General features: G+C 39.1%; 1 protein-coding gene across 2 annotated transcripts; it reads left to right on the forward strand.

Annotated features, from left to right (window-relative positions):
- The first annotated feature begins 1,962 nt into the window (after positions 1-1,962).
- Positions 1,963-22,684, forward strand: POGLUT3 (protein O-glucosyltransferase 3). 2 transcript variants are annotated; one of them, XM_045556656.1, is made up of 8 exons: positions 1,963-2,219; positions 9,500-9,697; positions 12,274-12,560; positions 14,950-15,166; positions 16,964-17,160; positions 18,994-19,188; positions 20,784-20,888; positions 22,340-22,684. In XM_045556656.1, the coding sequence occupies exons 1-8, from the start codon at positions 2,018-2,020 to the stop codon at positions 22,463-22,465; spliced, it is 1,527 nt and encodes a 508-aa protein (XP_045412612.1). In that variant the 5' UTR covers positions 1,963-2,017; the 3' UTR covers positions 22,466-22,684. The 2 variants fall into 2 exon arrangements, with proteins under 2 accessions (XP_045412612.1, XP_045412613.1); XM_045556657.1 differs by lacking the exons at positions 14,950-15,166; positions 16,964-17,160 and having other exon boundaries at positions 2,012-2,219.
- The last annotated feature ends 623 nt before the right edge of the window (positions 22,685-23,307 follow it).

The raw sequence follows: 23,307 nt of genomic DNA on the forward strand, positions 1-23,307 counted from the left end.
AGTGCTTCTCTCTTGTTATATAACCTACTTCAGGCATCCCTCATAGACTATTTGTATTGCCCCCACGGGACATGGGAGGCATAGGGGACAAACACAAACCAACATAAAACTCTTGCTATTGTCTTTGCAGTGATAATAAAGTCCACTGTGTCTGACCCAGGAGTCCTGTGTCTTTTGACAGCATCCATGAAACAGTAACAGACTAACCTATTAGCTTGTTAAATAAGATAAAATCCCAGACCATGCATTTCTTGATGCCTATATTTGAACACCTATACACTATTTACATTGGTCTTTGTCTTTCTTCTCCAATAACCACAGGCACTTTGAAGCCAAAGCACAATATCTAAAATATAGTAGGTATTTAATAAATGTTTGTTGGATGAATGAAATTTGATTAATGATAAAGAATCTGGTCAAGGCATCGGTTGGTCTGGAGATATGCTCTTTAAAACTGGATTAAGATGAGAAAGAAAACAGGTTGGAACAGACTTAGTATTGCTAAACAAGAGCATGTTCAGATACAATTATATGGCTTCCTTGACACGTTCTCAGAAAAAAAAACGGTGTTACACCAAGTGCTATATAACTTATTAGGCCATATTTTACTATCATTCAGTACCAGCTAAACTGTAAATTATTTCTCTTAAAAATTTTTTAAGTCTGATTTTGAAAGAGTGTGAAAAAACATATGTTCCATACATTTTTTAAAGTGATAGTTGGAACAGAGCAAAGCTTTCCAATTAAATCCAGGAGACCCCCCCATGAAATAAAATATATCAATGGAAGTAACACCAATAATAAACTTTAGCCCTACAGTTTACTAGGGATTGACTACCTCTTTCCAAAAGACAAAGAACACTGTCTACAACCTCTGCTCAGCATTACTAAAATAGGTGAAGAGAACTGGGGAAAATGTGGGAAAGATTTTGCCCTGGTAAAACTTGGTCATAGCAAAAATGCTGAGTAGCAGAGTTAAAGCCATGAGAGGGTCAGAGGGCTGCCCAGTGCGTGGCTCTGACGTTTTTGGACTGATGTCTGCCAAGAGGTACTGAAACCCCGCGTTCATCTGGGGTGTGAGTCCCCTCTGGCTCATGCGGCCTGAGGAGAATATTTCCTTTAAATAGATTCAAACCATTGAGCAGATAAAAAGGAGAAAAAATAATTAACAAACGTGGATTCAATGGTCAGAAAACAGAGGCAGACAGCGGCACTTAGGGTCCCTGCCAGCCTCCTCCTGGATCCAGCGTCCAGCTTCTGAGGACTGCTGGAAATGGCCAAGACCAAACATGCCCCCATCGATGACGGGGGGACAGGAAGTTCCTGGCTTTGAGGTGACGCTCACCTGCAAGCCGAAGGAGACCCTGCCTTCTGCCACCCAGTGGCCGGCTTGGCCCAAACTCAGTGGACGCTCAGGAAACTACTTGCTGAAAGAAGGGGGTGTGGGGGTAAGAAGGAAGGGGAGCGGGGCAGGGACTCACAGTCGAGTGGGGGAGACGGCTGAGCAGAAACGCAACGCGCAGGCGACGACCCAACGCGGTCGGTGCTGCTGGGAACAGAACGGCTGTGAGAGACGTGGATGGTGGGGGGAACGTGACGCTGGCCCTCGTAAACTCGGTGAAACTCCTTGGGGAACGGTATTTTCCTAAACTACATCGAAGTTCTTCGCGGTGGGGCCCTTTCTCTCGCCCCACAGCAACCCCCGCTCGGTCCGCGTCCTTTAACGACAACACAGGTGGGGCCCGGGCAAGCCGGAGCGCTCGCACCCGCGGGCTCTTCGTGGGGCCCCTAGACCCGATTCCTCCACAGGGTCGCTCGGACCGGGGCGAGGGGGCGCGTCCACAGCCGACCCTCTGCGGCGCGCACCGCCGGCGACCGCGGCGCAAGCCCGCCGGGAGGGAGCCGGGGCGGGCCGGCCGGCCGCGCACGAGCCCGCCCCGGGGTGGGCCCAGCCCCGGCCCGCGCCGCGCCCGGCCCCTCCCCGCTGCGGAGCTGGACCTCGGCGGCCTGGCAGACCATGCGCCGCCTCCCGCGGGCCGCGCTGCTGCAGCTGCAGCTCGCCCTGCTCGTGGCCGCGGGGGCCCCCGGGGCGCCGGTCAGCGCGCGGCGGAGCCTGGTGTGGGGGCCCGGGCTGCAGGCGGCCGTCGTTCTGCCCGTCCGCTATTTCTACCTGCAAGCGGTCAACTCCGAGGGCCGCAACCTCACTCGCTCGCCCCCAGGTAGCGTCGAGCCGCGGGCCTTCCTCGCCCCGCTACCCGGTCCCCTCCCTTCTCCTCCCCGCTGCGCGTCCCCGCCGCCACTGCGCCGCCCCGAATCCGCCGCGCCCCGCGTGGCGTCCTTGCCCGGCGTATGTTGCCCTTTATTGGGGCAGGTCTTCCCTCCTCCTTCCCGGACACAAAGGGGACAGGAACAGCCACAAAAGTTTGTTGAATGCATGAATGCATTTGAATGAATGAATGTATGAACTCCAAGAGCTCTTCCATACTGATTGTGCAGGGGCTGATGTTCTGAAACGATGGCGCCCAGGGTGTTCTTGTGGATGCGGTGTGAGTCACAGGTTGGGGATGGCCTTTCCATCTCTGACTTAGTTGTCTGAACTGTTACAGCATGTAGGGAGTGCCTTCTAGTGATTAGTCATCTAGCCCAGGAATCGCGTCGATTGTATGGCTTAGGCCTGCGGGGTCTGAAACTATGAACTCCTACGCAGAGGAAATGTCCGAGCAGTAGGCGGAAAGGAGGAGGCAGTTTTGCACGCTACGTTTTTGTTTTCTTTTTGGTTTTGAGTTATTGAAGGCAGATTACGAGGTTTAGTGAAACTCAGTAGAAATCATTCGGTTTTCTCGGGTGGATCCTGTCCTGAATCCCTTTCTGCCGCGTCCTCCTCCCACGTTCTCCTTCACATCTTACCTTTGCAACTTCTTGCAACTTGTCCTGCTGGTTTCAAGTTGTTGCCAGTCAGGACTCACTAATTTATGTCTAAGTTTAGGGCTCCAGGCAACTGGCACCCTGTTTTATCAACAAAGTAACAATTAGAATAACCCACTGCCTCTTCCCTGCCAGTGGGGCGGGAAAGTCACTAAGCTGCCGGAAGTGGGCCTCAAGTTTGGGGAGGGGGGGCGAAGATTGGTCAAATCAGAGAATTTAGGAACCAAACATAATTGAGTTTTAGATTTAAGTTTTTTTTAAAAAACTTATTTCATTCATTCAACAAATATCTATTTGCTGTCTACCTCTATGGTAATATAAGAATGAAAAAGTGCCTGTCCATTAAGGATTTTACAGTCTGTTGGTAAAACAGACACGCAAATAACAGATCACTGAACAGGGTAATTGGTATCATGAAAGTATGTACAGAGTGCAGTGGGAGCACTGCAGCACTGCCAGAGTCTGCCTGGAGGAGTCCGGGAAGATTTCAGGCGCAGGGATTGGAAGGATGGGAGGGTTTTGCTGGGCAGGCATGCAGGTGGATGCTCTGGCATGTGCAGAAGCACAGAGGCATAAGAGAGGGCGGTGTTTGGGAAAATAAGTACTGTAATTTAATGATGCTGAGCAAAAATGCCTAGTCAGATGGTAGCCAGATGTCTTCAAGGGCCTTGAATGCCAAGCAAAGGATCGTAGAACCAGATGAAGGAGAGCCGTTGGAGAATTTTGAGCTCAGGAGTGACAGAATCTGCTTTTGCCTTATAACCACCTCAGTGGCTTCTGCTCTACATTTGACTCAGAACACCACTCCTAAAGTTGTCTTTGATTATCACTTTGGTAACATATCTATCAATTAGACCCTAAATCCTTAGACAACTGGTTTTGTATGCTTTATATGCATCAGGATAAAATAATCTGACTCTATTAACAGGGACTCATGAGTGTTTATGAGGGTTCAACAAACTTTTTCCCTAAAGATAGTAAATAATTTAGGCCTTGTAGGTCATATAATCTCTGTTACATTTAGTAAGCTCTGCCTTTGTAGCCATAGACAGTATGTGAACAAAGAGACCTATCTGTGTTCATTAAAACTATTTATGGCCTGGGTGAGGTGGCTCATGCCTATAATCCTAGCACTTTGGGAGGCCAAGGCTAGAGGATCATCTGAGGCCAGGAGTTTGAGACCAGCCTGAGGAAAATAGGGAGACTCTGTCTGTACAAAAAATTTTAAAAATTAGCCAAATGTGGTGGCATGTGCCTGTAGTCCTAGCTACTTGGGAGGCTGAGGCAGGAGGATGGCTTGAGCCCAGGAGTTTGAGGTTGTAGTGAGCTGTGTACATCGCACTCTAGCTTGGGCAACAGAGCAATACCCTGTCTCAAAAATTAAAATAAAATAAAACTATTTATGGCCACTGAAATTTGAATTTCATATAATTTTTCACATATCACAGGATTCTTTTGATTTTTTTTCTGACCATTTTAAAATGTAAAAACCATTCTTAGCTCACAAGCTTTACAAAAACAGGCAATAAGCTGTATTAGCCATAGTTTACCAACCTGTGATGTATATTAAAGACTCTCAATTAAAATACAAGTGACACATGACTTAAATTTGTATGTACCATGTGTATGCATATAAATATATATATTAATATTATACATATACATATTTTTTAAACAAACCACAAACAGTTTACAGTGTCTATTAAATATCCTAACAGAAGGGGAGTTACATGTGTTTCTGCATGGTTTACCCTTGCAAACCATGACTTTACTTTTTTTAGTTACAGAAAGACTTTCCATTGTCCTAAGGGTCCAAAGAAAAGATTCTTAAATCCAAATTGAAAGTCTTTCACTATGGGGTATATTTTCTTATTTATAGTTTTCTTTGTTTTCTAAAATTAATTTTATAACATTACAATGGAGGGGAACTTTAGAAAGAAAAGAAGATGGAAAACTAATAAATTATTATGAAAAAAGAAAATTACGTGATCCAAAATGAAATACCATTAATATTACTATTAGTGAAAGTAATACAAATTCAAATAAAATTCAATTTTTTATCTAAAAATATTGGCAAAGTTTTGTTTGTTTGTTTTGAGACAGAGTCTTGCACTGTTGCCCAGGCTAGAGTGCAGTGACATCATCATAGCTCACTGCAACCTCAAACTCCTGGGCTCAAGCCATCCTCCTGCCTCAGCCTTCCAAGTAGCTGGGACTACAGGCACACACCACCAAACTCAGTTAATTTTTTATAGAGACAGGGTCACCCTATTTTGTTCAGGCTGGTCTCAAACTCCAGGCCGGTCTCAAACTCCTGAGTTCAAGCTGTCCTTCCACCTCAGCCTCCCAGAGTGCTAGGATTATAGGCGTGAGCCACCATGAGATTGTCTTTTTTTAAGTGAAAATACCCAAAGCTACTAAGGGAGCAATGTGACACTCTCAGTTGCTTTCTTATCTGCTTGTGGAACACAAATTGGTAAATGGTTTCTGAAAGTAATTTTCTAAACTATCAAGAGTCTTAAACTTCACAACCCTAATATAAGAAAAATTAGTTTCAACAGTTAGAAAATGTAATCTTTAAAAAGATATAATTCACAAAAAATGTCATACCCTTTAATTTAGTAATCTGATTTCTAGGTATATGTCTTGTGAAAATACTCTGAGCATGGCCAAAGATTTACATAGAAGGGTATTTTTGCAGCATTATAATTATTTGTTATAGCAAGTCTAAATAGCCACCCATAAAGTAATTTCTAAATAAATTATGGTACATTCATTATGGTAGAATATTTAACAATCATTAAAAGTAGCATCTTAGATTCCACTTATGTGAGGTATCTAAAGTAGTCAAATTCATAGAAATAGACAGTAGAATGGTGGTTGCCAGGGAAGGGGGTAAGTGGGAGGTTGCTGAATGAGTAAAAAGTTTCAGTTTTGCAAGATGAAAAATGCCTGGAGATTTATTTCACAACAAGGTGAATATACATGACACTACTGAACTGTATACTTAAAAATTGCTAAGATGGTAAATTTTTGTTGTTTTTTTTACCACAATTAAAAATGTTTAAAAAGTAACATTTATACAGATTGTTTAATAATGCTTATACAAGGTTAAAGTTGGAATAAATAGAAAAGAAATTATATGGTTTCATTCCAATTTTGTAATAAATAGCTACACTCATCAGTGTTATCAGTGGTTATAGCAAGAGAGTGAGGAATTTTTTCTTTTTCATATTCTTATTTTTCCCTCAAATTTTTTCCTCCAAAATGATCATAATGTTTTTATAATCAAGAAAAAAAATCATAAGGAAAAAAACTAAAGTTTTTTACCAAGTCACCAAAAACTTATCAGACAACCTTACTTTTATTCCTTTCAGGCCACTTAATTTCTAGCTTCCAGTTAAAAAGCTGCCCTGTAGTTCTGAAACCAGTTTTTTACATTTTCTGCCACTTGTCATTTGCTTGCAAGTCCTGAAATCTTTCCTTCTTCAAGAACTAATTGAAAAAGAGGAAAAATTTTCTCAAGCTGTAGCCTATTGTACATGACTTAGGAAGATTCCCTTATCAATCCCATTTAACAGTGTGGCATTTATCTGAATACCATTATTATGCTGCATATAGCCAAGTACCTAGATAACAAACATATTGTGAACTTCAATGATCTAGAGCAGGGGATCTCAAAATGGGGTCCATGGAGAGAAATTATAGGGTTCTATGACTGTGGATGGGGGAAAAACTGTTTCTCTATTTTCACTAACCTCTGACTTAAATTGAGCATTTCCTTCAATTATGAATGTAGGCAGAACCTGTTGATACCGTTAGATTCCCAGCACCTAGCACAGTGCCCAGCAGAGATGTTGAATAAATACTGTAGATGAAAAGAGAGAAGGTGTGGAAGAGGGATGTGAATATATCAAGATGAAAGGATATACTTACTTTCTACTCAGTCCTCTACCTTCATCAGTTAATGATATCTTCATATATTGGCTCTGCTACTCATTACATAAGTGATCTTGTCTAGTTATTTAACTTCTTGGAGCCTTGGTTTCTTGATCTGTAAAATGGGAGTGACAAATACTTACCTGAAAGTTCTTGTAGAAAATAAATGAGATGGAAAATACATGTAAAAATCTCAGGCTCAGGGACTGGCCCATAGTAGGTGCTAACTATGTGAATTTCTAAAAATGTTTATGATTTCTTTCCAAATCAAATGTGTTCAAGATTTCTAATTCTAATGATGTAAGATGTTCATACTGCCAACCTCCTTTTTTCTACATAGTTACTGTGTTCTCATCCAAGTAGCTATTTCTTTTAAAGAAATTTGAATTTGTTGACTAGAAAATTCAAGCAGAGCTTCAATTTTGATCCATTATTTTAGCCCGTAGGGCAAATGAGAATTCACATTCCTTCCATTTGAAGCAATTTGAAATCTCACTCTTCTCATTTTCTCTTTTATGAGGTTAAAATGGCTTATTTCTATTTCAGTCCTGATCAATATTATTTTGCAAATGTTATAGACATAGTGATCTTGTCTAATTCTTTCAATTTACAAATAATGAAGCATTTTATAGCTAGTTTTTTTCTGGAAATCTAGCTCTTTCCAAAAAAATCACATAGTAATATGCTTGTCTTATATCTTTTCTGCTCATTTAAAATATTAAACTTATGGAGAAGATGACTATCTGGTTAGAAGATAAGAAAACCTTTTTGTATGTGTCCAGTTTGGAGAGGGAACAATGGAAATGGAAATGGTTTTCTAATCCTGAAACTCTGCACTCCTGATCTTCCGTCTGCTGTGCCTCATTTTCTTTCTGAAACTAAGTGGGAAATAATGCAAAGCAATAATTTATGTGTTTCATTTATGCATTTCAGGTAATTGGGCAACATTTCCAATAATTTCATATTATATTACTACCTTTTATATTGCAGCCCCCATATTTATCTATTACAGTTGATTTATGTTAGAAGATTTCTTTCATAGTTTTATCACACTTGTTTCAAGGATCCTAAAATGTATGTGTTTGGTACTTAATTTTTTAATAGCAAGGTGTCGGATAATGCACTGCTATTACTAAATTGAAGAGACTGTGAAACATTCCTCCTGACCCACAAGAAAAACAAAACCCTTGAAGATCAAAAAAAAAAGTAGAATTTTACACTCACTAGATTTAGAAACCAAGGATAGGAGAAACAAACTTACTTAGTAATTTCAAAAAATATATATTAAATATGCTTAATTTCATTATATAGATGTGAGATGAAAGACAACATTGGTCACAACTTACTATTTGCTAGGGGTATAGATTTCAGAGGAATCATCACTTTTTATTAAATAAAAACATTTCCCTTTGATTTGGGGATCTGAATGGTATGTCCACTGCACTCTCTGAAGAAAGGTTTCAAAGTTTATTCCTGGCCACAGTAACATTAATACAACAGTGTTGTTTCAAGGCCTAAGTAAGTCAGCTAATAGAAAAGGGAAAATTTCTTAGGTAGGTATTGTTTACCTAAAACAGAAAACCCACAGAATTTTGAAGTTGGATAAGATCCCCACAGTATCGCTATTTCATTTCAAGCTGAGGAAACAGACTCAGAAAGATAAACTCTAATATGTACAAAGATGTGTGTGTATGTGTGTGTTTGTGTGTGTGTGTGTACTTGTGCACAGATTCTGGTAACTAGCTGTATTTTCTCTCTACTTGAGGAAATGGGCTGAGAAGTATCATTTGAATTTTGAGTTTAAGAAGGGGGAAATTTTCTCAGAAACGAGGTTTATTTGATCTTGAAATGGTATACAAAGAAAGCTTATGTATGTTTTACACAAAGAAAGTTGGATTACTGTAGAGGTCTGTCATGCATAGAGTTCATGGATTTTTAACTATTTGGGCTTTAATCCTACCCAAAGCAGAAAAGATCAAATAAGCAAAAAGTTAACTTCTTTGCTTTTTAGAAATGAATGGCTTTTGTTCATTCAATAAATTTTTATCGGCCGGGCGCGGTGGCTCATGCCTGTAATCCTAGCACTCTGGGAGGCCGAGGCGGGTGGATTGCTCGAGGTCAGGAGTTCGAGACCAGCCTCAGCAAGAGCGAGACCCCATCTCTACTAAAAAATAGAAAGAAATTATCTGACCAACTAAAATATATATATATAGAAAAAAAATTAGCCGGGCATGGTGGCGCATGCCTGTAGTCCCAGCTACTGGGGAGGCTGAGGCAGGAGGATCGCTTAAGCCCAGGAGTTTGAGGTTGCTGTGAGCTAGGCTGACGCCACGGCACTCACTCTAGCCCTGGCAACACAGCAAGACTCTGTCTCAAAAAATAAATAAATAAATAAATAAAATAAATTTTTATCAAACGACTAATGAATTAAATGGTGAATCTGATCCTTGGTCTGAATATATGAACGAGGCATACATAGTTCCTGGCCTCAAGGATCTTCCAAAAAGAAATGATTTTGTTTACTATCTATGCTATAGGAATAAATAACATATATATCTATAGATGCTTATCCAATAATTGTTAAAGCATAATAATTGTGACATGGTAGAGTTATTTATATTTCTTTTTCTTTTAGGTCAAACATCATTCAAAGTAGTAGTCAAATCTCTTTCCCCTAAAGAGTTAGTCCGGATTCATGTTCCTAAACCTTTGGACAGGAACGATGGAACATTTTTGATAAGATACAGGATGTATGAAACTGTCAAGGAAGGACTGAAGATAGAGGTCCTTTATGGTGATGAACATGTGGCCCAGTCTCCCTATATCTTGAAAGGTAAGTGATTATTACATACTCCAGAACCAGCCCTGCATGTGGGGGCCTCATGTCTTTCCGAATGGGTTATGATGACCTTCAAGTCATGTGCAACAGAGTAAACATTGTATACATACCTCCTGGAGCTCAGTTTAACTGGACATTTTAAAGGAAAGCAAATTTAAATAATTAAAAGAGATTTAAATGATAAAAAAAATCTTGTGTATTTATTCATGTAGTTACCATTTCTGGTGCTCTTCATTCCTTTGTATAGTTCTGTATTTCTATCTAGTAACATTTGCCTTCTGCCTAAAGGATTTCTGTTAATGTTTTAGTGTGAGAATGCTCGTGATAAATTCTTCCAGCTTTTGAATGGCTGAAAAATCTATATTTTACCTTCATTTTTAAAAGACATTTCACTAGTTATAGAATTATAAGTTGATGGGGTTGTTTTTTCTTTCAGTACTTTAAAGATTCTGCTCCTCGGTCTTCTCACTGGCATTGTTACCAACAATAGATCTACCGTTATACTTACCTTTATTTCTCTGTACTGCTTTTGAGGTTTTCTCTTTATCAGTTGTTTTGAGCAGTTTGATTATTATGCGCCTCGGTGCAGTTTTCTTCATGTTTCTCGTGTTTGGGGTTTATGGAGCTTCTTGGATCTTTGGGGTTTATAGTTCTCATCAAAGTTAGAAAAATTTTGAACATTATTTCTTCAAAAAAAAATTTTTTTTGAGACAGGGTCTCGCTCTGTTGCCTAGGCTAGAGTCTTGTGGCATCAGCCTAGCTCACAGCTACCTCAAACACCTGGCTCAAGCGATCCTCCTGCCTCAGCCTCCCAAGTAGCTGGGACTACAGGCGCGTGCCACCATGCCTGGCTAATTTTTTCTATTTTTAGTAGAGACAGGGGTCTCACTCTTGCTGAGGCTGGTCTTGAAGTCCTGACCTCTAGTAGTCCTCCTGCCTCAGCCTCCCAGAGTGCTAGGATTATAGGCATGAGCCACCATGCCTGGACTCTGTTTCTTTAAATATTTTTTTTTTGGTTCCACCTCAGCTTACCTTTAAGGATATTAATTACCTATATATTAGGCTTGAAATTATCTCATGGTTCATTGATATTCTTTATTTTTTAAATTTTTCTCTCTCTATTTCATTTTTTATAGTTTCTGTTGCTATCATTAAGTTCACTAATCTTTTTGTCTGCAAAGTCCACAATTTGTCATTCATTTTATGTAGTGTATTTTTCACCCTTGATGCTTTTTTATCTTCTTGAGTATTTTTCTGGGATGCAGTTAAGTTACTTGGAAATAGTTTAATCCTTTCAAGTTTTGCTTTTACAATTTATTAGGTGGGACTAGAGCCATGTTTAGTTTAGGGCTAATTATTCCCCACTACTGAGGCAATACCTTTCTGTATACTCTACCCAAGCCCCGTGAATTAGGAGGCTTTCCAGTCCGGCTGGTACCAACTGGCACGAATCCCAGCCCTCTGTGTGTGGTAGGTCCTGTTCCCTCTGGTCATTTTGGACGGTTCTTCCCCTGCCTTGGATAGTTTCTTCACACACATGCACTAATCATATGTGCTGCTAAATATTTAAAGGAGACTTTCTACAGATCTCTGGAGTTCTCTCTCTGTGCAATGCTCCCTTTTCAGATATTTTGTCCTACAAATTCTAGCTGCCTTGGTCTCCCCGGACCGTCAGCTCTCTTTCTGCAACTCATTGAGACTGCCTGGCTTTGCCTAGATCCCCCCCTCCCTATACCACAACCTGGAAATTCCCGTAAGCAGTAAACAGTAGGAATTGTAGGGCTTACCTTATTTGTTTCCCATCTTTCAGACTCACGGTCCTTTATTGCCTGATATCCAGTGTCTTAAAAACTGTTGTTTAATATATTTTGTCATTTTGTCTGGGTGTTTTTTGGTTGTTTCAGGTGGGAAGATAAATCAGTCCCAATTAGTCACGTTGGTCTGAAGTAGAAATCCTTAAAAAATTTAAATAATTTTTAAAATAATTTTTATATTGAAATTAATATAGGTATATCTTGAAATAAGATATAAAATTTGCATAAATCCTTTTTTAAATGGGCCTTCAGAGAAGTTCTATGCTTATGGATGGCCACTTAAAATTACCCTGCCAGACCCTGCTGGGTTACACATTTCCACTTTGAGATGTGCTGATTTTGGGGGCTCAGAGGAGGAGACCCTACCTGGTCTTTAATAATCACTACCCCTACTATATTATAATGCCTGAAAATTAATACATTCTCGTTTTCCTTGTTAAAAGGTAAGTTTTTTTGGTGTGCTTATGAACCATTTATACCTCACCAGAAATAAATTTATCAGCTAATTGACTGAGAGTAGGTTAGATTGGGAGAGGGCATATGCTCTACTAGGTTATCCAGGGTGGTGTGAGAAGGGGACAGAAAGTAGAAGAGGAGGACTCTGATGTAACTACATCACTGATTTGACTAGGGCAGATTATCTCTGTCTGGATAATCTTAGAATCTTAGAATTCACCAAGAAGCAGGAGCAGAAACAAGCCCTGTGTTGGTGCTTGTTAATGGAGCGTGGCATTGTTTGTGTTTTATCTTCCCTAGGACCAGTGTACCACGAATACTGTGTGTGTCCGGAAGAGGATCCTCAGGCTTGGCAGACAATTCTTTCTTGTCCAGCCGAAGAACCACAGATTGCAAAAGATTTTGCTTCCTTCCCCAGCATCAATCTCCAGCAGATGCTAAACGAAGTCCCCAAAAGGTTTGGGGACGAGAGGGGTGCTGTTGTTCATTACACAATTCTCAATAACCACATTTACCGGAGATCTTTAGGGAAATACACAGACTTCAAAATGTTCTCTGATGAGATTTTGCTGTCACTGGCAAGAAAGGTATGAGGAATGAATGAATTGATTCCAAAAATAATATTATGTGATTATTTAGCTGTAGCATTTAAATACTTACAATGGCAAAGGATGAAAATGGATTTCAGGCTCAGAAATGTACATCTAAGATATTTACCACCTAAGTGTTCATACGTCCTCCATCTTTGTGGGTCTCAGTTTCCTAAAAGATTTAAATTAAACAGCTTGAGCCCCCATCCCAGGTAGATAGGGCACACAGGGCACTCCCAAGGTTTCTGTGAATTCCCAGATGTTTACAGCCTGGAGGTCACTTCTTTAAGTTCTCTGTTCCTGCTGAATACCCCTCTCATTCAGATTGCACCTTCTGTAGCTGTTTTCTTCTCTTCACCTCAAAATGACTTGAACTTAGAACACATTTTCTTTGTTTTACCCTAAGCACATCTATTAATAGAAGATAGTGTACATGGCACATTTTGATGAATGTTGGTGTAACAGAGAGAGGTTATTTTGTATAGTGCATACTAAAAAACAAACAGAAACCCTGACATTTAAAAATAGACATCTCTGCACCAATCTGACTCTCAGTCATCCTTGCTGCTGGGAATCTCTCACTGGCTATTCTTGATCTTCAGGTCTTAGCCTCTTACTAAATAAATGTGGCCTGGCCCTGCTGTCCTTCAGGCTCTCCATGTCCCCCAACAGCATTCCCCTCTCGCACTACTCAGTCCCTATGTCCACATTTGCAGAACTCTAAATTACTCTTAAGCAGAGCAATTCAAACTACCATTTGGTCTTTCTTGTTCCTGATCATGCAGGGTGAGGGATGGGGGCGGGCAGTTTTTATCTTTCTCACCGAGAAAGACCATCAAGATGGTTTCTAAACCAAAAACCAACTTTGCTGATATATGATTCCCCAAGTATATTAAATGTGTGGCTGCGATCAGTTCTTATTTTAAATAGCATTCCTCTCTCCCCTCCCCCCAGCCCACAGTGTGAGCATACAAGGCAGTGCTCTTTTCCTGGGCCACCACCGGTCCACCCTGCCTTGTATTGCTGTATCCTTTTCCTCGCATTGCTGGCTCCATAGCAGTAGCTTTTAACCAGGGATGATTTTGCCCCTAAGGGAACAATTGGCAATATCTGGAGACTTTTGGTTATCACAACCGGCATCTAGTGGGTAGAGTGAGCATTGCTAGTAGCATCTAGGGGGTAAATATTCCTACAAAACACAAGACAGCCCCCCACAGCAAAGAATTATTCAGGCTCAAATGTCAGTAGTGCAAACCTGAGAAATCCTGCTCCATAGTGAGAACTTCTGATGCAGAGTTTACTAATGAGTTTATAAATAATAGCAGGGAGACAAGAGGGTGAATATTCACATCCCTCACCCTTCCCTTTTGTTCTTTGCCTCTTGGCTGGGAGGAAATCTAAGGCAAATGAGACTTGGTCCTGGTCTTTGAGCAGCGCACTCTAGTGGGACTTGTTTTTGTTACTTGGAAGTGAAGGTGGGATGTGAATACAAACAATTATATCACAACATGATAAGCCTGAAGAAAAGTAGGAAAATAGGGTTCAAGTGCCTGAGGAGGGCAAGTCATAGAGGAAGTCATTTAGAACTGGGTTTGGAGGATGGGAAAGGAGAATGCGGAGTTGAATAAGCAGGAGTAGAACGTTCCAAGCGAAGGGAATTTCGTATTAAAGTGGAGGGCATTTTCAGAGAGTAGCCTGAAGTTCACTGGTACGTGGGCAGATGGAAGATGGGTTTACAGGTAAGCTGGAGCAAGACAGCAAGGCCTTTAATGCCAGCCAGAGAGTTATGACCTTGTCCCACAGGCTTAAGATTTTGTTAAGCTTGGTAGTGACATTAACCAAATTAATTATAGAAATTTTAGTTTTAGAATTAATTTTAGTTTTAGAAATTTGAGTGGCCATGTGGAGAGTAGATGAGAATAGGGAGAGGCTAGAGTGAGAACACCTGGTAAGGAAGCTATTGCATGGAGATGGAAATGGGGTGGCAGATTCTAGAAACAAAGGTAGATGAGGTAAAGAGGGGGATAGTGAAGGAAAATAAGGGCTTGGGTCTAACTTTGTAAATTCTTACTTAGGCAGCTGGTGGAGAGGGTTCTCGCCTCTCATTTATACCTCTCTACACCATTTCCACTTCTGTAATACTAAATTTTAAATGCCTCCTGTGGACAGAGGTAACTGACTCCTGGTTAGGTGAATTTGTCAGGTACCATCCTCACCTGTGATTTTCTGATGCTCCTGATGATCGAGACGCATTCATCTTTCCTGTCTTCATGTTTTCGGATGGTCGGCTCTATTAGAAGTATTTAAGAAAGCCAAAGAACTGAAGTATTTAGTACCAAAGACTGAAGCCTTCCCAGCACTGATGTTTATACTTTTGTCTATGTAGGTCCTTCTCCCAGACTTAGAGTTTTACATTAACCTTGGAGATTGGCCCTTAGAGCATCGCAATGTCAGTGAAACCCCTGGCCCCATACCTATCATTTCATGGTGTGGCTCTCTGGATTCAAGGGACATTATACTTCCAACGTATGACATCACCCACTCCACACTGGAAGCAATGAGGGGTGTTACAAATGATCTTCTCTCTATTCAGGGAAATACAGGTAAATCAAGGTTAATTTTCTAAGAAAAAGATTAGAGTTTAAAAGGTAAAGGAAATATTCAGTTAGAGAGAGTAAATGTATATCTTTTAAAAACCATTTTTCTTATTTTATTACCAAGAGAAAAGCAAAACAGCACATTAAATGCTAAAGTGACTTGTTTAGGATTCTTCTAATCCAGAAATTAAAGATACATGGTTTGACCCAGTAATGCCCAGACTTAACCTTCACTGAGTCTTCTTTGAGTTGGTCATTTGTAAATACCATATTAAAATATATATTTGGTAAAGTTGTTGCTTAATTCTGACTCCAATGTCTTTATATTGCTGGATGAAATGAGAGAAAATTTTGAAAAATATAAAATTTTATGCAAATGTAAGAGTATTGTGATAATAATATAATTTGGATATTCCTACCTCCAACAATTTATAAGGAATTCTCCTTTTTTTCCTGCTCTATTAATTAATTAATTAATTAATTTTTAGAGACAGGGTCTCACGCTGTCACCCAGGCTAGAGTGCCGTGGCACAGACAGAGCTTACTGCAACCTTGAACTCCTCGGCTCAAGCTATTTTCCTGCCTCAGCCTCCCAAGTAGCCGGGACTACAGCCACCACCACCACCATGCCCAGCTAATTTTTTTTTTGTAGTGATGGGGGCTCCCAGTGTTGCCCAGGCTGGTCTCTAACTCCTTGCCTCACACAAACCTCCTGGCTTGGGGCTCCAAAAGTGCTGGGTTTACAGGTGTGAGCCACCAGGCCCACTTTTCTGCTTCTCTTGATCTTTTAAAATCTGAATTCGTTTCTACCTGTTTGATAGCTTTAAATTTATGGTAAAACACATCTTTTTATTAAACCAATTTCCCTGAGTAGAAAAAACCCTGACTTGTCTTTATAGACTCTATTTCTGTTTATTGTGGCTTGGTGGACGTGGTAGATAAGACCAGAGACTTTTTGTAAGTTACATATTGTTACTATCTAAAAATAACCTGAAATGAAAACTGACCTACTTCTAATTTAATTTGTTGAGAAGTGTGCTAAAACACTAAAGAAATTAACTCCCTTCAAAATTTCTATGTTTTACGATTTATCCCTTAAAATACTGACAGTTATTAACCAATGACTTCTCTCTTTAGAATAATAGAAATAGATTTAAATTATTCTTCCAGAATATTTCCCTTCCAGGAAAGATAGAATATAAATATATGTATATAGTTGAGTTACACATATATATTTTCATTTAACAGCATATTAGAAAAAAGTCTTCCCTGTATTCAAAAAAGATGTGCTCAAAATTGTGAGCAACCTAAGGACTTGTGAGTAATACTTTGATATATAGTTTTTTTCTGGTCACCCTGTCTAAGAGCAAAAGCCTAGTTCATGTTTGATGGTGAAACACAAAAAATGGAGGATGCTAATGCCTTGGTGAGTGAGCCAAGTTATTGAATCTCTTTTTGCTTTGAACGTGGTCCAACATTATTTTGGATATTTCCTAGTGTTATATAACAGAAAACACCAACACTTGTGTGAGCTCTCACTAGTAGACAAATGGGTAAAATTAGAGCATTCTTTTAAATAATACAGCAAATAAAAGGACTGTTTTTGAAAGTCTAAACTTGAAAATATCTCTGGCAAATTGAGACTCAATCCCATTTTTTTGGAAATAGCATCTACTTTAGAAGATGAGTTGATAAAAGAGCTTTAACATCTTAAGTGACAGTGGTAGATTAAGGATGATTATGCTTGCCATATGAAAATGTCAAATTCATAATCATAATTTTTTTATGGCCTCAAACTTCTAGGGCCTTCCTGGATCAATAAAACAGAGAAAGCTTTCTTCAGAGGTAGAGATAGCCGAGAGGAGAGGCTCCAGTTGGTACAGCTGTCCAAAGAAAATCCACAGCTACTAGATGCAGGAATTACAGGATATTTCTTTTTCCAAGAGAAAGAAAAGGAGCTTGGAAAAGCCAAGTTGACAGGTTTCTTTGATTTCTTTAAGGTATGCATTTGAGTTTTCCTGTATGGATATGAAGTGATAAACTTGTATTAAAAGTCTGCCAAATATTTGGGCTTAGGCAAATTTACACACTTTCACACTTTTTTTTTTTTTTTTGGAGTCTTAGTGATCTGTGTTTATTTCCGCTTAAATTATTAACAGGAAAATTTAATTAAAACATTCCTTCATTATTTGATTAACTTCTCTTCTTGCATCCTATTTGGAATAGCCATATTCCTCCAGATAGTTTGCAGAAATTTGTTAACATTGAAAGACATTGTTTACTCTTCCCATCAGCATCCATGAAAGTGCCTTTTACAGGGTAAGTTGCATGCTTGCTGTGGTCATATGAAATCCTTAGTTTTTAGAATGGAAGGTCTGCCTGTTTGAAGATGGAAAATAATTCCATTTAAATTTTGGTCTACTCCATTTTTCTCTTAGAGTCCCATCTTAAATTTTCAAAACTGCTCGATCACTCCAATCCACAGTTTATCCAAATCCCCTAAACATTTGCTATGGGATAATAATCTCTTTTCAAGGGTATAAATTGGAACTGTTAGTATCTGACTTTCATACTTTCTTATCAGACACTGGCAATTACAAAACTCGTTGTGGTTTCCTTCTTTTCTTGTTGTTAATTTTGTCTACCAAATAGCTCAGAACTATACTTAATACTCAGAATATAGCACAAGGTTTAACCTGAGGTTTTGATGTATTTATTTCTCTTGTTTTACTTTTGTGTATGTTTAATAAACTGGGAATATAAATATTTTTTACAAAAAGTGATCTCAAATGTCTTTCATAAATAGAAAGAATATAAATTCCATACACATAAAATAGGAATTAGAAATTGGGATTCAAGTTCTGCCCCAATCCTGCCCCTGCCACCAGCTGTGGGACCTTCCTCTCTTAGTGCCTTGGTCTCTAAACACATGTGAGGCCTGCCTAGCTCCTTCAGAACATTATCATGAGACTTAAAGGAGAGAGAGACATGAGCAATGTGACGAAGCCTAACTGGCTAGAAAATTCCTTAGTACCAATTATTTAAGAAAAAATTAATTTCCAGATCTGAGAGTATATCTTCTTCATCTCAGTGTGATTTCATGAAAAGAACAGGGGATTTGGACTCAGAGAGTAGAGGTTTATAAATTTCTCTTAACACCAGTTTTCTCATTTGTAAAAAAAAAAAAAAACAGGAGGAGAGAGGTTAATAATACCTGCTTCACGTTATTATTATTGAATGAGGTTTAATGCCTATGAAAAGTGCTTTCAAAATGTAAAACAAAATATATTAATCCAACAGATATGCAAACAGAGTTCCTACTGTGTTGCCAGCACTGCCCAAGTCCTTAAACTTCTCCAGGTTCCTGTCTCCTCAATACTGAAACTATAAAATAGAAATAATATCTTCCTGTTTCATAGATGTAATATAAGGAACAAATGAAATAATATATAAATGAAAGTATAAATTGTTATCAATATTCAGCTTTAAGACATATAGAACTTTTGAAAATAGTTTTCCTATCTGGTTACAGAAATCTGTATATTCCCCATTACATAGACATAATTGAAATAGGTATTTATTCCCTATTTATTTATCATCATGCCTGTAAATCTGTTATATTTCTTAAAATTGATCTACTAAAGGCTGCTTCTGATTTTAATACAAAGAAAAAATATAAGTTAAAAAACAAATATTTTTTAAACACAAAAGTTGAAACGTGGAAAATAATTCCTTTGGATTTAGTATGACAGTGTTGAAGGGAAGCCGAAGTGAAGCAAATAACTGTTAAAAGTTTTGTTTGTTTGTTTGTTTGTTTGTTTTTAATCTTGCAGTACAAGTATCAAGTGAATGTGGATGGGACCGTGGCTGCTTACAGATATCCCTATCTCATGCTAGGCGACAGTCTGGTTCTAAAACAGGACTCTCCATATTACGAACATTTCTACCTGGCACTAAAGCCTTGGAAACATTATGTTCCAGTTAAAAGAAATCTTAGTGATTTACTAGAGAAAGTGAAATGGGCCAAGGTATGTTTCCTGCAATTTTCATTTCTTTAGGCAATAACAAATTCACCAGTGTTAGTTACACAAGTTCTATCACAATGCAATTTGACATAATGGAATAAAAAAAATGTTATTTTCTGAAATTTTTGTTCCCATGAAATATTTAAAGAATCAGCATCAGAATCATTTTGCATACCCTCTATCAGCATTTTGGAGGATTTTTGGAAGTTTTGAAGCCTAATGTTTTATATAAGGGTATAAATTTTCTAGATGAATCACTATTCATGCTTACAGACACAGACAAGAACACACGAAATGCAAATTACTGATTGAAAAGACAGAGTTAAAGTGCTTTATGTGTAAGAAAACATTTAAGGCAATTACAGTACTCTTTTCTCCAGTTAGAAAAAGGACACAAGTTCTTAATGAATGCATGCTATACAATGTCCCAAGAATCACAAGTTTCCCATAAAATAGGAATTCCTTTTTTGAAAGGAAAAGTATTTCAAAGCTGATGTGTTTATTATAAAACATTAAAAATTTACCCTTCTGTTATAAGAGTTTATTCTAAGTTTCTAAGAAGTAATATATGATTATAGAAATAACTGGGTGCCTGAAGCAGTCATTTTTGTGACACTTTATAAAAGCCACGATTACCTGCAAATGGCCTTTCCTGTGGGCAGGATGGTAGAATATTAACTGTTTTCCAAAAGTATAATTAGAAAGACCGACTATTCCTGGTACTGAAAGACCAGCCTGTGGGTACTAATGACTGAATTTTTTTTTTTTTTTTTTGAGGCAGAGTCTCACTCTGTTGCCTGGGCTAGAGTGCTGTGGTCTCAGCCTAGCTCACAGCAACCTCAAACTCCTGGTCTCAAGTGATCCTCCTGCCTCAGCCTCCCAAATAGCTGGGACTACAGGCATGCACCACCATGCCCGGCTAATTTTTTTTCTATTTTTAGTTGTTTGGCTAATTTCTTTCTATTTTTAGTAGAAACGAGGTCTTGCTCTTGCTCAGGCTGGTCTCGAACTCCTGAGCTCAAGCAATCCTCTTGCCTCGGCCTCTCAGAGTGCTAGGATTACAGGAGTGAGCCACCACACCCAGCCTAATGACTGAATTTTTTTATTACAAAAACAATATAGTCTCTCCTAGCTACCGTTTTGTAACACAACGTTTTGACTGTATATTTACATGGAGCTTTTAAACGATGTTATAACATAAAAATGGATTCATTCTACTGTCAAGCAGAGAGGGCTAAGCTGGCAGGACAGATCATGAACCCCAGGCTTACCTCCTGTGTAGCTGGAAAAGTGCCAAGATAGTCACAGCAGAGGCTGCATGTGGGTGGTGGCCCTGTGGGGAGAGGGGATGGTTTACTGGCATGGTACAACAGGGGCCAAGCACATATGACCATTTCTCCTTCACAGAGATGTCTAGGAAAGTACGCTGTCTCTTTCCATAGCCTCATTCTTCAGTTATATTTCCATTATAGGTTCCATCTGTCCATGCTGTTCACATTCAGCCCCACATCTGTCCTATATCACACTCAGTCCTCTTGTCTTTATGGGTTATAGGAGTAATTTTCATTCATTGTTTTGTTTTCTTTTAAACCTTTCAGGAAAATGATGAAGAAGCTAAGAAGATTGCCAAAGAAGGGCAGCTGACTGCTAGGGACCTTCTCCAGCCACACAGGCTTTACTGCTATTATTACAGGGTACTCCAGGTCAGTCCAGAGTGCCCACCCTGCTGGGCCAGGCATCCTCAGACCACATGCTTGGCCTGAGTGCCTTGCATCTTGCTTCCAGAAGTGTTCAGAGAGTCAGCCTGTGGACTGGCTGGCTAAGCCAAGGCGATAACCTAGGGAGAGACAGGACTAATGCTAAGTCCGTTTGTGGCCTCTGTGTTTTTTTAAATCTTTATTCCATATTATGAAAAACAATTCTTGGAGCCCTCACAAATACAGAATAGAAGCTCCTCCCATCTTGTCAGTTCTCTCTCTTATTAAATGCCTTATAAAATTCCTAGTTTAGGTGTTCTTGAATCTCAGAGAACATTTTCCTCATCTGAAAAATAAGAAGGTTGGCCATCTCTTTCTACCTAAAATTTTTGAGTAGAAACAGGTAGAAAAGGTTGCCTCCTTGTTCTCCTTGACACTTAAGAGCCGTACCTTTTACAGTATAGGGCAGAAAGCAGATATTTAGCTTGCTGTATAAAACAATCAAACACATGAAAAATATTTATAATAGTTCTGATACCTAAGGGTTAATCCTGAAGTACAGATATTTATTAGGAATCCGAGGATTGGTCCTTTGAGTAACTACCTTGTGTTTTACTCAGTAAAATCTAGCCAGGAAGGAAAAAAATAGGAAATTATGTTTTTGTTTTTAATCTAAACTTATTTTTCTGTGGGCAAGATAAAAGTAAATTCTGATGCCTGGATACTACCCTCCCATATTTTTATTTTCATAGGAAAATAAAAATGATAAATGACACCATTTACTAGAAGCAGCCCTTTCTTCCCTTAAATTGGTTCTGTCCCCTCTGCTGGTCTAGCTTGAATTTTAATAGTAGGAGTTTCTCGCCCTAAAGTATTAATTAGGCTCATCTACTCGTGTCATCATCTCCTTGGGCCTGGCCCAGTACCAGGCATGGACAGCTCAGTGGACACAGAACCATTGAACTGAAATATCCAATTTAGAGGAATATTTCAGTCAGTGGCCAAAGTAGAGGAACATTTTATAGTCCTGTCACCATTTAAAAAATATATGTCACTACAGGCCTAAAAAAATGTGTGAGACTGCCAACTTTATTTTGAGAAGTTTATCATCTTGTTTGCTGATTTGGGTATTCAAAAAAATTAATTATTCATTAACAAGTAGAGGATAAATGCTGTGAGCTGCTGTTTGTTTCAAGGGAGGCCATTTGGCTTGGCATCCCTTTTGTAGATGCTTCCTATCTACACATAGAATTGTAGATTGGGGTTCCTTGATAGATTGTGGAATACTGCCCTAGTGCCTGTAGTAGCTAAAGATAAAATGTAATTTTAGGACTGGAAAAAGCCAGTCTGAAGATACACAATCAAGGATGGCATGATTGGGGCTGGGGGTGAGGTGTAGGAGGCAATGGAATGAAGTGTAGACTAATCTTTCACTTGCCTTCAAACACACATTTCAGAAATATGCCGAGCACCAGGCCGGCAAACCTGAAGTACGTGATGGAATGGAACTTGTTCCTCAGCCAGAAGATAGCACATCCATCTGTGAGTGCCACAGGAAAAATCCTTCAAGAGAAGAGCTTTAAGTCATCCCAGATTTACACTCCTGTGAATGCCGACTACATCTTTAAAGAAAGCCTTACGCTGCAAAGAACAGTACAAAAGACTTTACCCAGCGGACTAGTTCTCCTGATGGCTTTATATAATGTGGATGGATAAAAGCAACACGGGTTGAGTATCCCTTATCCGAAATGCTTGGGACCAGAAGTGTTTTACATTTCTGATTTTTTTTCCTTCAGATTTTGAGATATTTGCATATACATAATGAGATATCTTAGAGATGGGACCCAAGTCTAAACACAAAATTCATTTATGTTTCATATATACCTTATACATATAGCCTGAAAGTAATTTTATACAATATTTTTTAATAATTTTGTGCATGAAACAAAGTTTATGTACATCAGACTATCGGAAAGATGTCACTATCTCAGCCACCCATGTGATGGTGTCACGGATTTTGGAGTATTTCAGATTTTAGATTTTTGTATTAGAGATGCTCATCCTATATTTGAGCAAGTATTACCAAATATCATTGGATATTAATATCTTTTGAGTAAAAACTGCTATTATCAGCATCACAGTTTCTCTGAAAAGAGAACTGAGGGATCATAGCAGGTAGAGAGGCTTGCCAAAATAGAAATCAGCCTCTGTGAAACTGTTTACATCATACTTATTGGTTTATTTCTATCCCCTGCCCACTTTCTATCTTCTACTTTCAATAATGAAGAGAGAATATTTGCGCAGAGTTACTCCCACCCTAACTGCATACTTTCTCCTCTTATAAGCTGCTTTTGGCATTCAGTAACAGCAGCCTCCTTTTGGAAGGTCTGATAAGGATAATTAAAGAAGAAGAAGATGACTCTGT

The sequence above is a fragment of the Lemur catta genome, chromosome 7, assembly GCF_020740605.2.
Source record: "Lemur catta isolate mLemCat1 chromosome 7, mLemCat1.pri, whole genome shotgun sequence".
NCBI lineage: Eukaryota > Metazoa > Chordata > Mammalia > Primates > Lemuridae > Lemur > Lemur catta.